General features: G+C 40.9%; 1 protein-coding gene across 3 annotated transcripts in view; it reads right to left on the bottom strand.

Annotated features, from left to right (window-relative positions):
• LOC120947172 overlaps window positions 1–18422 on the bottom strand; it is a 73682-nt gene that overhangs the window by 35858 nt on the left and 19402 nt on the right. For all 3 annotated transcript variants that reach the window (XM_040362267.1, XM_040362265.1, XM_040362266.1), the window contains 4 exons: window positions 16115–16156; window positions 14162–14227; window positions 10973–11556; window positions 10632–10770 (listed from right to left, as the gene is read on the bottom strand). In XM_040362267.1, coding sequence (XP_040218201.1) covers window positions 10632–10770; window positions 10973–11556; window positions 14162–14227; window positions 16115–16156 — 831 coding nt within the window. The remainder of the gene's footprint in view (window positions 1–10631; window positions 10771–10972; window positions 11557–14161; window positions 14228–16114; window positions 16157–18422) is intronic.

Below are 18422 nucleotides of genomic sequence, written 5' to 3'. Positions count from 1 at the left end.
TTCTAAATTACTACTTCTTGAATTATCCCAGTTCCCACTTTCATATTTTATACAATGGGAAACATTTTCATCTACCACTCTCAGCTAAAGACAGAACCAAAATACCTTTGCTTTCATTTCGTTTATCCATTAGTAGCCAATATCAGGAATCTGGTTACAAAATTGTGACTTGCTGGTATGGAACGGAACACCTGCTCTATTAAACACTGTCTACCCTAATGTCCTTACAATGTCCAAACAATAGCCAAGTCCACACAATAACTAAAAAAAAAACTTTTGCTAGATACCCAAGGAAACTGCATACTTCTCATTCACCATAATACAGTATCATTTAAAGCTAAAAAATTGTGATAATTGTACATTTGATCAATGCTGCACACTCTTGTATCAGAGGATGTTCTCTTCCCCTTTATTGTTCCAACTATGGTTACAATGGGTCGAGGACATCAGACTCATGGAAGATCTGACAAGCTCTCTGAAAAGCACAAATGCAAATTTGTGCAAGACCTGGTTCTACGGGACAATCTTGATTTGTTCTGATGAGTATAAACACCTACTCCCTGGCCCCAGTCAGCCCTCTCCTTTTTTAGAGATTCACTACCCCTTTAAGCGGGGGTTCCGCAGGAATTCTTTTTTTTTTTTTTAGATGCTTCTGGCGCTGTTAACATAGTTAATCGGGTACTCACATGTCCTAATTTCATAGCCCCCCGCATTGTCATTCTGCCGCAAAAGATGATTTATAAAAATATTAGATGAACGCTTCCATCTTGCTTGTGGGCACTCTGAAGCCCACAAGCAAATCCTTCCGGTATTTGGAGCCGCCTTTGTCACGTGACCGCCTGCATGAGTCACGCGACGATCAAAATCACGCAAGATTTGCTCTATATGCAGTCTTAATTGTCTCCTGGGAAGTATGACGCTGAGCTCCCAGGAGACATTGCTAAATCGTCCCAAGAAGCACTGCGACACATAGAGACAAAGCGACACGCCCCCTCCCACGGGAGAAGAACCAGGAAGTGACTGCTAGACACTGTATATACAAGGTATTTGATTGATATTGGAAAGAATGGATAGCGATTTGTTGCTATGCACACCAAGATAGTGCGATTAAACATTAGATATGATTTAGGGTGAACCTTTGCTTTAAAGGCCTACTCTGTAGGACCAGATCACTTTTTTTTAAATTTTGTTATGTTGCAGCCTGATACTACAGTTCTTTAAATTCTTTTTTTTCTCATTAATCTACACTCAGTACCCCATAATGACAACGTGAAAATAGAATTAAAAAAATCTTTGCAAATGAAAAAGGAAAAACTGAAACATCACATTGGCATAAGTATTCAGACCCTTTGCAACAACTAAAATTTACCTCAGGTGCCTCCCATTGCTTTGATGTCCCTACACCTTGATTGGAGCCCACCTGTGGTAAATAAAGTTGATTGGTAATGATTTGGAAAGGCACACACCTATCTATAAAAGGCCTCACAGCTGACAATGCATACTTACATAGTTAGTCAGGTTAAAAAAAGACACAAGTCCATCTAGTTCCACCAAAAAAAAAAAATCATACAATCTCATAAACAGTATCTTACAAAAGTGAGTACACCCCTTACATTTTTGTAAATATTTTATTTGATCTTTTCATGTGACAACACTGAAGAAATTACACGTTGCTACAATGTAACGTAGTGAGAGTACAGCTTGTAAAACAGTGTAGATTTGCTGTCCCCTCAAAAAAACTCAACACGGAATTTGGGGACGGTGGCTTGCAGGCGATCGTGATGGACGCTTGAGCAGTGAGCTCCGTCGGAGAACCGGGGATATAGCGGCAATACGCTCGTTCTGGACTACAAAAACAGCCGGTAATTGTCGGCGAATACCCGCGGAACGTACCCAATGCTTCCACGGAAGAAAAAGGAAAAAGGACTTAACAAGAAACTAGCAGACCTCATAGAGATGCCGGGCGCAGAGGGATCAAAGCTGAATGATGGCGCAGTTACCGCAGCTATGGGTCAGACGCCTGCATCATATTCTGATCTGCCTGATGACGAGGGAGCTCCGTGGCAAGATGTAAAGCATTCTTCCATTGTTAGAAGCTCCCCCTTACATAGCCCTTCATCACATAGCCCAGCCAAATCACGGAGGAGGATCGTTGACGCAGCTCCTATTCTGATCCCAGGTATGTCACATATGCAGCATGCCTTAGCTAAACCCTGTGACGCATCTCTAATTACAAATTATCCCACTGTGGGACAGCCAGTACTGGACACTACCATGAAAGAAATGCTAGTTTCGCTGCAAACATCTCTCATGTCCAGCTTCTCGTTAATGATGAACTCATTTTCTAATGAATTGCGAGGTTTAAATGACAGGGTAGTCAATGTTGAAAACAAAGTGGACGACCAGTCAGACGATGTTACTGGTCTTATGGAAGCCTATAGAGACCTGTCATGCGACAATGATAAAATTAAAGCCAAGCTCGCAGACCTTGAGGACCGTTCAAGGAGAAACAATATTAAACTGAGGGGGGTCCCTGAAAACATCCCCCCCGATAGTTTGAATAAATATGCGGATGATTTAATTGCCAATTTGCTGCCGGAAGTTTCCCAGATGGAAAGAATGATTGATAGGATTCACCGTATTCCCAAACCCAAAAATATGGACGCGGCTATTCCTAGAGATGTCCTTATGAGGATTCATTTCTACCCCACGAAAGAAAAACTACTGGCGAAAGCTAGGATCCTCTCTGTGCTTCCTGGCCCATATAAAGACATTCATCTGTACGCAGACCTGTCACAATACACTCTACATTTAAGAAGGCAAAGCATTGAGCGATCACAAGATTCAATATAAATGGAAGCATCCTGCTACGCTGATAATCACCCACAATGGATCAACCATCATTGTGTCCAACCCTAAAGATGGTCTGCTATTGCTTCGTTCTTGGGGTATTACCCCGTCTCTTTCCTCCATAGATGGCAGAAGTTCGCCTGGAATGAGCCTCGACAATCAACGTCTCGATAATTATCGTGCGAACAGGAGAAGATGAAGAGCTATTGAACTCCCCCTTTGATGCATTTCTTTTTTCTCCCTTCCTTTTTTCTTATCCTTTGCTATAGTCCTTTACAATTTCCTTTGCTGTCAGTACATCCCCCTAGTACCTGACATGTTATTTTTTATATTACTCTTGCCTGTTGAACATTACCCCTCCTCTTGGTCGGTTATTGATTTCATCCGACCTCTTCGATATTACATTGTTGGTACCAGGTTATTCTCCCTAGTGCACGAAATATCGATTTGTTTCTTATAACTTATGCTAGCAATTTCATTATCTTAATTTGTTGCCATTCCTGTTATTGTGGCTATTTTGTTTTGATTGTTTTGGGTTTATTTTGTTTTGTTTTGTTTTGTTTTATTTCTTGTTTTGATTTTGTTTCTGTTTTAGTTTTTATTTGCAGCTGTCACAGAACGACTGGTTGATTCCGTGTTCCCTGACAGTGCATACTTCTGGACATCTTTCGTTTTTCATTGATCCATTCGCCTAGAGGTAACCCCTTCCTGTAAGTATCACTCACACAGCACACACTCACCGCTACATGATGTCTATTAACTTTCTCTCTATAAATACTAATGGTCTGAATCACCCGGCTAAGAGGGCTTCAGTGTGGAAAACGGCGCTGTCTTCAAATTGCGATGTTCTTTGCTTACAGGAAACGCATTTTGTCAAAGACAGAGCTCCTCAATGTCGCCATAACTCTTATCCGCATGTTTTCAAAGCAGATTACACTCGCAAACAGAGAGGTGTGCTAATTGCTATTAGAGATTCATTGGCTTTCAATCTTTTAAGTGAATACGCTGATCCTGAAGGCAGGTTTCTTATCTTGGTATGTACATTGGATAATGTCTTATACACGATAGTTAACTTATATGCACCTAATTTCGGTCAAATGAAATTCCACAAGGCCACTATGAACAAAATTATAGACATGCAAAAAGGTAATCTTTTGATTTGTGGCGACTTCAACTTAGTACCTGATGTGCACGTTGATACCTCCTCAAATGCTAAAAGATTTGCTTCCCCTCTTGCTGCTTTTCTAGCAAACAACGAGTTGTATGACATTTGGAGATGCTATCACGCATCTGAGAGGGACTACACGTTCCACTCCCCGCGCCACAACACATACTCCCGTATTGATCTGTTCATTTCCGACAAATGGCTGCTTCAAAATGTTTTGGAGTCTCGCATCCATACGGCTACGTGGTCGGATCATGCACCAATCAGCATTAAGCTTAAAAATGTTAATTCCAATAACAAATCTTACTTGTGGCGCATTAATAATTTTTTACTACAACAACCCGATAATATAAAATATATATCTCAAAAATTGACTGAATTCTTCTCGGACAACGTTGGTTCTGTGTCTGATCCGGTAGTAGTATGGAACACTCATAAGGCCTTTGTTCGTGGTCTATTCATTCAACTTGGATCACGGGCAAAGAAGATGAGGAGATCTAAAATTGATGACCTCACCAAAAAACTAGCAGATGTCAACTCTGAAAACAAATCTAAGGCTTCTACCTTTCTTAAATCCAAAATATATGAACTTAGGAATGAATTGAGATCTGTGCTAATGGAATCTTATGATTCTAATCTCAGGAAATTGAAGGCACGCTCGTATGTTGCGAATAACAAGGCAGGTAAACTCTTAGCTAATAGGGTAAAGGGCCATAGGCTAAAGACGAAAATTTCTCATCTCTATGATCCAATCTCGAAAGATAGAATTATTAACCCCCAACTCATTGCTGACTCATTCAGTTCCTACTACAGTGATTTATATAATCTCTCCGGTGATATTAACGTTCATCATCCCTCCACTGATGAGATTCGGTCATTCCTATCACATATCAAGTTACCCAGATTGACGGTAGACCAGCTTGCACTTTTAAATAGTCCCTTTAATACTACTGAGATTCTCTCTACCATTAATTCTTTGCCTAAGGCGAAAGCTCCTGGTCCGGATGGATATTCTATTGAATATTTTAAAACATTTAAACAATTACTTCTACCCCATTTACGAGAAGTATATAACCACTCTGCATCTAAATTTACATTCCCAAAGGAAATGCTGTCTGCGCTTATTGTCACCCTGCCTAAACCGGGTAGAGATCCGACCTCCCCACAAAACTTTCGCCCAATTTCTCTACTAAACGTAGATTTGAAAATCTATGCTAAAATGCTTGCCAATAGAATTGTTGACCTCCTCCCTAATCTAATTAATCTAGATCAAACTGGTTTCACTAGAGGTAGACAGTCTTCCGACGCGACCCGACGGTTGATTGACATTATCCACAGTATCAATGCTACCGGAACGCCTTCTCTGCTCCTATCATTAGATGCAGAGAAGGCGTTCGACAGGGTCAATTGGACCTATCTGACGCTTACTTTGCAGGAATTTGGTTTTGAGGTCTTTATTCTCAATGCAATTCTCGCCCTATACTCTAATCCTATCGCACAAGTTTTTTGCTCTGGCATGCTGTCTAAACCATTCCATATCACCAATGGCACCAGACAAGGCTGCCCATTGTCCCCTTTGATATTTAATCTATTGATAGAACCTTTAGCTGAGCACATTAGATCTAATCCGAAGGTTTCAGGTATATCTATCGGCGACTGCACACATAAAATTAGTTTATTTGCAGACGATATTATTTTGATGTTATCTTCCCCGTTTTCTTCTCTGCCAGAGGTTCAAAGGATTTTGGCCTGGTTTGGTAGAGTTTCATTTTATAAAGTTAACGAAAACAAGTCTTATGCCATGGATATAGGTATTGACGCTGTGTCTAACGGCCTGCTCCAGCTTCAATTCCCCTATTCATGGGCAGAAACCAGCATTCCTTACCTAGGGATACAACTAACCCGATCTACTAGATCTCTATTCACACAAAACTATATTCCTCTTAAAAAAAAATTGCTGACTGACCTAACAAATCTAGGCAAACATGAATTGTCTTGGTGGGGCAGACTATCGGCATTCAAAATGTTACACCTCCCTCAAATATTGTACTTGTTTAGGTGTTTACCTATACCTATCCCGGTTCACTTCTTTAAATCTTTACAATCAATCCTCTCCAAATACATTTGGAATGGGCACACTACAAACTAATCAAACATAGAAAGTGGGGTGGGGTGGGTTATGTCGATTTCCGTGATTACTTTCATGCGTCTATATTGTCCCAACTAAAGGAATGGTTTCAACCTTATCCCACTACAGCATGGGGTCGAATTGAAACCTCCTTCTGCGTCCATGGCTCTGCTTCTTTGTGGTTGTTTGGTGCAGAGCTAGGGATAAAAATCCCCACATATCTACCCCCCACAATGCAGTTATCAATTGCTACATGGCTTAAAGTGTTAAAATCTGTAGACCCCTCCGATTCTACTCTTAAAGTGCATGCTCCACTGAATGTATTGAGTCTAGTTTTAAAACACGTTCCACTGGATCTTTGGGGTGATCATGGTATTAATCACATACATGACCTTTTCTACAAGGGAGAGGTTAAATCCTTCCAAGTCATTCAATCTGAATTCGAATTACCTAGTTGGTGCCAATCTCATTATTCTCTCATAGTAAAATGTATAAGCAAATTAAACTTTAATACTACTCTGGTACATCCCGTAATGTGGTCCTATTTAACTTCGCTAGAACTCAGGAAAAAGGGAATCTCCGTTTTCTATAATTTGCTCCAAGAAAAACAGAGTTTCTCTAAAACCTCCTCACATGTTCAATGGGAGAAGGATCTAGGTCAGGGGTAGTGAATTAAAATTCACGGGGGTCCGGACGGAAAAAAATTCTTCCAGCGGAGGTCCGAATGTCATATTGGTGCTATGACGCCACATGATATCCTCCACTTCACAGCGCCCCCCCACCACACATATGCACACACCTTTAAGACCCACACACCATCGAAATCGACTTAAAAATCGCAAAATACATTTCTTTCATTTTTATGCAGCACAGATCAGTTGCGGTGCATAGAAACAAAATGCATTTTGTACCACACTGCTCAGCACGCAGGGGCGCTGTTTCAATGTGAACAGGACACATAGAAAACAGACCTGTGTTTTGCCAGTGCAGAAATCATAGAACCCCTTTTACATCAGTGTCCTCAGCCCCCCCACCCCCCTTACATCACATCCCCCTGCCTCATCACAAACCCCCATTACAGACTGACCCCCCCAAATCACAGATCCCCCATCCCAGACTGACCCCCCAAATCACAGACCCCCATCACATACCGATCCCCCCCAATCACAGATGGACACCCCCAGCACAGACTTATTCCCCACAATCACAGATGGACCCCCCAATCACAGACTGAACCCCCACAATCACAGATCCCCCTATTACAGGCTGACCCCCCCCCCCCGATCAGATCCCCCAAATCACAGACCCTATTACAGACTGATCCCCCAATCACAGATGGACCCCCCCAATCACAGATGGACCCCCCACAATCACAGACCACCCCATCACAGACTGAACCCCCCCACAATCACCCCCCCCCAAATCAGACCCCACATCAGACTGATCCCCCCCCCCAATTACAAACTGAACCCCCCACAATAACAGGACACCCCATCACAGACTGAACCCCCCACAAACACAGATCCCCCCATCACAGACTGACCCCCCAAATCAGACCCCCTATAACAGACTGACCCACCAATCACAGACTGACCCACCAATCACAGACTGACCCCCCAAATTCACAGACCACCCCATCACAGACTGACCCCCCAATCACAGACCCCACTATCATAGACTGATCCCCCCACAATCACAGGCCGCCCCCCCCCCCCCCACAATCACAGACCTCCCCAATTACAGACCACCCCATCACAGACTGAACCCCCCCCACAATCACAGATCCCCCCCTATCACAGACTGACCCACCAATCACAGACTGACCCCCCAAATCACAGACCTATCACAGACTGACCCCCCAAATCAGATTTAACCCTCCCCCAATTACAAACTGAACCCCCCCACCCACAGAACACCCCATCTTAGACTGAACCCCCCACAATCACAGATCTCCCTATCACAGACTGACCCCCCCAAATCAGACCCCCTATCACAGACTGACCCACCAATCAGACGGAGCCCCCAAATTCACAGACCCCCCCATCACAGACTGAACAACCCCCTCCCTACAATAACAGACCCCCCATCGCAGACTGACTTCCCCCCATCACAATCCTCTCAATAGCAAACCCCTGTCCTGTTCTGTTCTGTCCTGCACAGCACAACACTCCCCCTCCCCACAGAAAACCTACCTTATTCACACAGGACATGAAGCGTGGCCGCTCTGGACAATGGGCGGGACCTTTCCCATTAAAAGCGAGTGATTTGTTACTGGGACCGACCCGATGCCTAGCAACCAATCACCCACTTTTTAACTTAAAAAGTCCCGCCCATTGTCCAGCGCGGTCGTGATTCATGTTTGTGTGAATAAGGCAGACAGGCAGTGTGGGGAGGGGGGAGTGCAGAGACGGCACAGACCTGCTGCGCCTGCCATGCTGTGTATATAGCGGCATCGGCAGGCGGGCGAGCCGGTCACAGAGACACACAGGCGAGGCTGCGGTCCGGGTAGAATGGCCACTGGGGCCGGAACCGGACCGCGGTCCGCCATTTAGTGACGCCCGATCTAGGTCAATCGTATACGGATGACCAATGGCATATCGCGTGCAAGCTAAATCAATCTACCTCTAGTTGCACTACATTATGGGAATTATCTGTTAAGTTCACATTGAGGTGGTACTATACCCCAGATGTTTTATCAAAATTTGGCGGACAGCAGTCGGACAGATGTTGGAGATTATGCGGATTCAGAGGTGACCTCCTACATACTTTATGGGGTTGCCCTATGCTTGCGAAATATTGGGCGGAGGTGTTCGGAATTATATCCGTTTTATCTGACAAGCGGATTGATCCAGACCCAGCCTTGGCTTTGCTTTCTCTGGGTATCGAAAACTTTTCAGCGAATCTCAGGTGCTCAATAGTTCATTTACTTATGGCTGCCAGACTTTCGATAACCAGAAAATGGAAAGATCCATGTCCTCCTAGTATCTTGGAAGCTATTGACTTAACCAATATCCATTGCACGTACGAGAAAATGATTGCTGTGTCTCTATTTACCTTACCTAAGCACACAATCTCATGGGCCCCCTGGAAAACTTGGTACGTAAATAACACATAGCCACTGTTGTTCATGTAATTCCTATGAAGGGTTGTTGCTTTAATTCCCCATTGAGTTTTCTGTGACCCATTGTGTCGCTTATTACAAATATTAAATGATTGGGTTACCTTGTTGCTCTTTTCTGTGTTTCTATGAGATGCTTCTTAATGCGTTAGTCTTGATGTTTTTAAAATGTATTAAACAACGAGTAGAGGTTCTCCAGGATAAGTTTGATACATTCTTTTTAATTACTTTATTACTTACTTACTTGACTGGTATTCCAATTTGAATACCTGCTAAATTTATATAATCCTAAGTATGCTTATTCATTGCATGTTTCTGAACAAATCAGATTGTTACTTTTGTTTATTGTTTATGTATTATTAATTATACCAATAAAAATTTATTGAAAGAAAAAAAAAAAAACTCAACACACAGCCATTGCTGTCTAAACCGCTGGCAACAAAAAGTGAGTACACCCCTAAGTGAAATTGTTCAAATTGGGCCCAAAGTGTCAATATTTTGTGTGGCCACCATTATTTTCCAGCACTGCCTTAACCCACTTGGGCATGGAGTTCACCAGAGCTTCACAGGTTGCCACTGGAGTCCTCTTCCACTCCTCCATGATGCCATCACGGAGCTGGTGGATGTTAGAGACCTTGAACTCCCCACCATCCATTTTTAGGATGCCTCACAGATGCTCAATAGGGTTTAGGTCTGGAGACATGCTTGGCCAGTCCATCACCTTTACCCCATTATGAATATGAGCTTCCCCATGTTCCCTTGTATATACAGAGCTGAAGAAAATATTTAATACATTTGCCTTCTCTTTGTCCCCAATCACCCACTCTAGATTATTTTGTAAAGGGTCTACATGCTCAGACCTGACCTTTTTACTATTAATATATTTAAAGAAAATGTTTGGGGGTTCTTTCTACTATCTTTTGCAATCTGCCACTCGATTTGAATCAGTGATTTCCTTTTTACATATTCTGTTATATAGCATTCAAATGATGATATTGCTCCTTCATTTTTATATTTTCCCACGTTATTTTTGGATGTGATATGTTTACTGTGAAGAGAGAGCTATGTATAGTTTACTGTTTATTGTATACTCACCTGTGTTATTCATCACTTTATAGGATTATTTTTAGATTAACTGGGGGGAGCGCTGCACATTGGGTTAAATACATTACATTATCTGTTCCTCACCCAGTTTTAAGCCACACAGCTGTTTCTTTTTCCGGTAATGAAAAAAAACTATCAAAATATATATTTTTTAAAGCAATTTTACATAATTTCTTCATATCTAACACCTTTGCACAGTACTGTATATGTGGAGATTTTTGTGCTTATCAAAATTCCTTATATAATGACTGAAGTTATTGTGTTACCTTTTGTGTAGGTGCCAAGCATATACTCTGTCACTTTTTCGATAACATCGATAAACATTGTCCAGTGCTTTTTCCCAATGAAGTTACAAATTTGAGAGAAAATGAACACACTTGAGTCTGTGTATTTCTTTTGAAAGAGCTATAATAAACACATAAATATTAACTTAAATGAACGAATAAATACATAAGGCTAGAGTATCAGGTATGGTTTCAGGTCATTTAGAATATACCACTGAAAATAAATCTTAATTTTTCTTGGCATATTAATTTTTATCCAGTTTATTTACAAAAGATAGATTGTGCCTTTTAAAAATGTAAATGTATATGTTTGCATTACATACCTTTTCGCAAATGGCGACTATAAAGATGTGCTTAATATCCGATGGCAGATTACTCAGAATTTTGGTGAGAGCAACTGGTGGTGTTGCCACCTTTTCGAAAAATGTAGGATCTATCATTGAAAGGCAGTTATCAAGTTTCTTGACATACTGATCGTTGTTATCCAGTTTATTTGGCCATATCTTCATTTTAGCATGCAAAGAAGCAGTAAGTGTGTGGTAGGTTTCTTGGCAAAGCTCCTCAAATCTATTTTTGCTGGCTTTGCACTTGGATAATGTCAACATTTTCATGTACATCTTCAAGTTACCGTCACGATATTTGTAAATTCTGTAAAATATAGCAGCTGAAATCCAGAAGTATAATTTTTCAAGTTCCATTGTATTCTGTTTTTGCCTGAGATGCCTAATTTGATTTTCAAATTCCTCCAAATTGCCATTCTTTGAAAAGTTTGCAATGTCCTCTCGGATTGTTCTTGCTAAGTTTTTTGCAGCACCATGCCTCGTGATTACATTGGAGCTGTGGCAAAAACTGAGGAGGTCATGAGGTGATACAGTGATATTGGTGCTTTGAGGTAACAAATTCCCATCTAAATAAATGCACAAATACATTGGCATTGATTTTATTTACATGACACATCATCTTTTGGCCTCAAGTACAGGTTGCTTTAAAAGGCTTTTATAAATAGCCATGTTAGCTTATATTACCTACTAAGCACTTACCCGATCTTGGTATTACTGCAAAAGAAGCGCAATATTTTTTTGTAAAAATGATTCACCCTTGAGTTATGCATATCCCATTTTTGTGAGTCATTTTAAAAAAGGCACTGAAAGCTTCTCTTCTGCTTCCTACTTCCTTCTGGCAATGCCTTCTGGGATTGTAGTTCACTGAGCTAATAAGAAACTACAAGTCTCATAAAGCCTCCGTGCCCGTATAGAAGAGGTTAGCACACTAGCATTTCATTCTGCTCAACTTTCTCCTCCCCTGTGAGCGCTGCACTGCTGTGATTGGGGAGGGAGAACCGGAGGGGATGTAGACATTCTGTCTCACAAAGCTCTGATTATAACAAGAATAAAGCCTCTTTCCGATGGGAATTATGTGTTGACAGCCTGTTGGCGGAAAATCATTCAGGTTGTAAAGTGACTTTATCATTGCCTGTGTAGATAAGGGGAATCACTGAAAGGTGTAGATAGAGAAGCAGGTTAACTTACTGCCATGTAGCTTTGAACTAGCTCTGCTCTAGTGCTGAGGGAGCTTTAAAGAGGAGGAGTGAAGAGCGCACAGGAAGAGAGAGTGATAGAACAGTAAGGCATCATGGGATTCAGGATGTCACATAGGACAAATGTACTGCGTGGAAAGGTAAGTTTAAGGCCGTAATCACACTAGTGCGGTGCGAATTTCAGCTCTCTTATCTCTGCAGAGAGATAAGAGAAGTGTTCAGCAGATTAGCAACGTTTTAGATGCGAATTTGGAGACCTGGGAGAAGTTATGGGTGAGAGGAGAGTGGGGGAGAAGTGTATTGAGCTGAAAGAGAAATTCCTGAAGAGAACTGAACACATCTGCGAATCAGCTGCGTACCCATAGAAGATAATGGGCTTGAATTCGCACCAGAGCCGCACAGCAATGCCTAAAAGACGCACACAGTTTTACTGCAATGCGCAGTGCGAATGCATTGCACATATGTGAACCAGCCTCATTGAAAACAATGTATTTAGAAATGTTCTGCGTATTGGATGCGATTTAAGCCGCACTCAATTCGCATAGGTGTGAACATGGTCTAAAGGTAATCTAAATGCATCTTTTGAAATACCTACAACCAGAAGTAGCAGCTTTGCAGGGACTAAAGATAATGACAGGAGCTGCTTTTTTTTTACTCTGCACAGTGCTTATTGTTAATATGGGCCCCCTTATCTCAAGCATAGGTCGTTTTTTTTAACCCTTTAAATCAAGTGCAGCCAAGAAACTTGTAAAGTTTAGAGGAGACTCTCCACTATTTAGTAGTTACCCAAGAAAAATCCCTCATATTCATAATGCACATAGGTCATGCTGATAGACATACCAATACATACATAAGATGGATCTAAGCAGGTTTAAGAGGCTTGGCAACTTAGCAAACACTTCTAGGAACAGTACAAAGTGTCTGGTATGTTTTTTGTTATTCTCACAATGTCAAAAACAAAATAACATAAAATGAATTAGAGAACATTGTAAAACCACCTCATGAAGTTAGGCAACCTATAGGGACCAGAGTAGATAGGACCCTTATCCCTCACAGCATTAACCTTCTATGTAGACACATTATTTACTAAAACTGCATGGTGCAAAAACTGGTGCAGCTCTGCATAGAAACCAATCAGCTTCCAGGCTTTATAGTCAAAGCTTAATTGAACAAGCTAAAATTAGAAGCTCTTTGGCTACTAGAGTTGAGCGGACACCTGGATGTTCGGGTTCGGACCCGAACCCGAACTTTAAAAAAAAGTTCAGGTTCGGGAACCAGAACCCGAACCCGAACCCCATTGAAGTCAATGGGACACGGACTTTTAGTAAAAAAAAAAATGCGCGGAGGTCCCCCCAAATCCAATAACCAGACCCTTTAGGTCTGATATGGATATTAAGGGGAACCCCGCCGTCAATTTAAAAAATAAGGGGTCTGGTGTGGATATTAGGGGGAACTCCACGCAATTTTTTTTCAAATTTGGGGTGGAGTTCCCCTTAAAATCCACACCAGACCTGAAGGGTCTAGTTATGGATATTTAGGGGGAACCCCACGTCATTTTTTTTTTAAATTGACGGCGGGGTTCCCCTTAATATCCATACCAGACCTAAAGGGTCTGGTTATTGAATTTGGGGGGACCTCCGCGCATTTTTTTTCCCGAACTCCAAACCCGAACCCAAACTTTTTCCAATTATTCGGGTTCGGGTCCAGGTTCGGGAAAAACCCAAAGTCTGTACCGAACCCGAACTTTACAGTTTGGGTTTGCTCAACTCTATTGGCTACCATGCCCAGCTGCACCAGATTCTGAGTGTTCCAGTTTTGGTAAATCTCATTCATTGTCAAATTAGCCTAGTCCTAATATTTATGTCCAGCAGTTGTAGTTGTTCTCTTAGTTTACTTTGCACTTAAAAACAGCACCCCTGAATACCACATGTTTATAAAATCATAAGTTTATGATGTAAAAAAAAAAGTTTAATACCTTCAGAGACAGTTAAAGGTTTTATTCGGAAAGACATCCTAGAGGTATCTGATCTCCGAAATGGAACTGTAAGGTAGAAATCAGAAGAGACACTCAACAATTTTACTTTTATAAGTGAGTTATCAAGAATAACTATACCAAAAATAGAATTGCTGATTCACTAGAATCGTAGAAAAAAAAGTGAGCACAAAAGACACGAGATAGTGTTAATAGAAGTTAATAAGATTTCACCTTTCATAATATATGATAACTAAGCAAGAATTCTGGTTCCAACATGAACTTTCCCTAGGTACCCTGGGTGCTAGTGGCAAACCGAGCCATCCGTGCTCCAGAGACACTTAAAGTGTAAGTAAACCCTACTATCGTTTTTAGCCAAGGAAACTGACATTTTTGCCTCTGTTTAATCTACAACTGCCATGATGCTGCACATGTGATCAGTTTAGACACCAGCCATTGGATGGTTTGACAGTTTGGTTGAGAGCACAACCAATGGGAGTGTTACATTTCAGGCAATGGCCGGAAATTAAACTGTTTTTTTATGGATGGGTTTACTACCACTTTAAGTGGAGTTCCACAAATTTTTGTGTTTATTAAAAGTCAGCAGCTACAAAAATTGAAAAAGTGTAGCTGCTGACACACACCTACCTGTCCCAGGGTCCAGCGATGCAGCCGCCTGAACCCTCGCTTCTCTCCCACGCCTCTCCGCGGTGCCGGCATTGCAAGTGTGGGTACCTGGCAACCATTGCACATGCGCAAGTCACGTAGCGCCCACATGGAAATCTTCTGGGACCTGTGACGTGTCTCAGAAGATTGCAAGGAGGGAAGGGGAGAGGAGAACCTCCGTCGAGCTGCCTAGTCGGTTTCAGTGGAAATGGGAGCAGGTACCTGTCAAAATCTGTGCTTAAAGCGAACTTCTCTTTTTGGGTGGAGCTCAAAACAGCCAGTAACTTTAGCTGTAGAAAGCTGTAGAGTGAGTTTTTCAGCATTTTTGCACTAGCTTTTTCAGCTTTTTCTAGCAAATCTATACTCCCATAAAAGCTTATGACTCACAAACCCTAAAAAACGCTAAATAGATTTTCATCGACTTTTGGCGTTTTTCTATCTGTTTTTAGGTATTTTAAAAATTAGAGCTGTTTTACAGCTGAAAAACTCCTCTCAAAACCCACTAGTTCTGGGGTTTTTTTCCAGCCAGAAAACACCCCTGCCAAAAACTGCTGATAATAGCCTATGTGTGTATGGACACATAGGAAAATATGCTGGGGAGTTTATTGGCTGCAGAAAAAAATGTCCGAAGCCAAAAACAGCCGCTGTAAAAATATCCAGTGTGCATGAGGCCTAAGGGAAAGAATTCCTGTGGCACACCAAAAAATAAAACCGATCGTGTCAGAACGCGGTGACGTAAAACACAACGACGTGCTGAAAAAAACGAAGTTCAATGCTTCCAAGCATGCGTCGACTTGATTCTGAGCATGCGTGGATTTTTAACCGATGGTTGTGCGTACTAACGATCGCTTTTGACCTATCGGTTAGCAATCCATCGGTTACATTTTAAAGCAAGTTGGCTTTTTTTAAACCGAAGGTTAAATAACCTATGGGGCCCACACACGATCGGTTAGGACCGATGAAAACGGTCCATCAGACCGTTATCCTCTGGTTAACCGATCGTGTGTACGAGGCCTAACACATTTCAACCAATTAGGCCCAGTTGTAGAGAAATCATAAGAGGCACTTGATTCATAGGCTATCAAGAATAATCATACTAAAAATGTAATAGCTGATTCAATCAAATCTGAGAAAAGAAAATTATCTTTATTGCCAATAGCAGTCAATCAGTTTTCACCTTTCATATTAAAATAGGCAAACAAGAATTCTGATTGGTAACTATTTGCAACAACTCTGCAAATATCACTTTTTTTTTTTTTTATGTTTAGAGTCTATTATATTATCACTTACTGTTTCTGTAAAACTCATATGACGTTAATGATACAGTTGATTCTGAAACAGAAACACAAAAGAAAATGTTACATCACGGTACCAGTGTAATACTGTAGCTATTAAATCCTGATGATATCACAAAAAGCTATGATTCATAACAAAATTATTACAACTTTAAATGAAAAATTCAGTCCATGTACACCAAATATTTCCAGATGATCACCCCAGAATATCTCATTATATTTAAGAAAATATCAAATATTCCCATTTAAGCTATTAGTACAAATAAATAAACAAATGGCACTTAGTGGTTAGAGTATATCTGTGTCTCATTAAAGTGGAACTTCGATCTCTCAATCAACATATGCTTGCTTATGCTAGCATTAGTAAATATATAGGAACGTATATTATATTTAATTGTTTTAAACAACGATGGAGCAATCACTTGTAAAAAAAAACGGCGTTGTGTCACGGTTCCTCTCTCCTCTCTGTATCGATCGGTACAGTGTGAGCGGAGAGGGGAGAGTTTAATGTAAAAAAGTCAGATATACTCACAAAAGCATCTGAATAAAATCATGTATAAAAACAAACAGCCGGCCGGCGAGCAGACACCCGTCCTATGGGCGAAGACGTCAGCGTGTCAACTCCTTGCCCATAGGACAGGTGTCTGCTTCCCGGCCGGCTGTTTGTTTTTATACGTGATTTTATTCAGATGCTTTTGTGAGTATATCTGACTTTTTTACATTAAACTTTGTGCATACAATATTATGCTATGCGAATATTTCTTCCCTTGGTACTGTACGAGATACCTGCTGTGAGTGAGGTGATCGTTTCCACTCGGTCGGATTACTTCCATCCATCCTCCAGCTGTCTAAATTAAGGAGATCAATTTTGGATCCGCTCGGATTTCCCGCGTCCATCTTCCTAACGACCTATTCCAGTCCAGAGTGTGTTTGACTTCCATTCTTAATTAGCCTGTGTTCTGGTAAGCAGGCTTGTACTTCTGGTGAAGGGTGGTGGCATTAGGCTTTTCTTCACGTTTCTGTCATTGTGGAATCACTTTTGTTTGAAGCATATCAGGACTTTCTTTTTCCTTTTTGCTGCCATTTAGTTGTTGGCAATTGGACTTTTATATTATTTAACATATAATCATGTGGGTACATTTACAATTAGTGTGGTATTTATATTGTTTATATTTAAGATAATTTCCACAGTTTTTATTTTCATATTGGTTTACAGCGCAGTTTTTCGTATTTTCTTTTATTATTTGTGTTGTCGCACAATTTTGTTACTGCTGCTTTATATACATAATATTGCATTTACTGCTAAGTTAGATGCATTTTCAGTATTTCACTTATTTGTATTGTGTTTTGTCACCATTAGGGAGCGCAGTATTTTTTCTTCTTTTCTTCCTTTAAGTTTTTTTTTTTTTTTTTTTAAATATAATTTTATTTTATTTTATAGAAACATACATACAATAACAACATTACCACGCGATTTAAACTTACACGCAAAGTTCACACATTGAAATCTCAGACACAGCTGGACGTATAAACTAGAGTAGATAACCCAACTCAGGAGGCCCTTAACTTAAAGCTCCCAGTCATCAGTTCAATGACCCCCTTAGATATTTTCCGCATTGCAACAGAGTTATCAAGTGGGGGAGGGGGGGTGGCACTCTGTCGCGTCTATCGGCCGTCCGATACCCAATATCGTCTTAATTTAAAAAAAAACAACATACTTATATATACACACATATACACATACACACACTGAAAGACAGACATGGGAAAAAGAAACAGCCAAGGGGAGATGGGGGGGAGGGAGGGTTGACCCAGGTTCCATTAAGTTTTAATCACTGTCTGTGTCCCCTTTAGGGAAATTCATCCCTCTATTGTACTAATAACCGTTGTCATGAGAAAGAAAGTGAAGGTAAATCCAACATTTTCAAGCTGTCCCTAGAATGAGAGGTATGGGGATATCTGTTCCCAAGTGTCTAATAGGGAAAATACCCTTACTTTGGAAGATTGCTTCTAACTTCTTGCTGTGTCTTCGACACAGGAAGTAATAAAAGTTTTCCCAGTGATACACAAATGGCAAAAAATTGTCTGGTGGGAGTTTTAACCCTTTCGTACTCAATCCAAAACTATAAAACATAATTTGGTTACAGATAATATAACCCTGAAAATGGAGACTTACCTTTAAACTTAGACCTAACCATAACGTACAAAATAGATCCTTAACACAAAACCTTATCCTAAAAGTTAATTCCTTAGCCTCCTAAATTTTAACTATAACATGAGCCTTACCAAGCTCAAATTGTTGG

The sequence above is a fragment of the Rana temporaria genome, chromosome 8, assembly GCF_905171775.1.
Source record: "Rana temporaria chromosome 8, aRanTem1.1, whole genome shotgun sequence".
Taxonomy (NCBI): Eukaryota; Metazoa; Chordata; class Amphibia; order Anura; family Ranidae; genus Rana; species Rana temporaria.
Note: the sequence above shows the minus strand (reverse complement) of the source record. Positions and strands in the feature narration are given on the sequence as shown.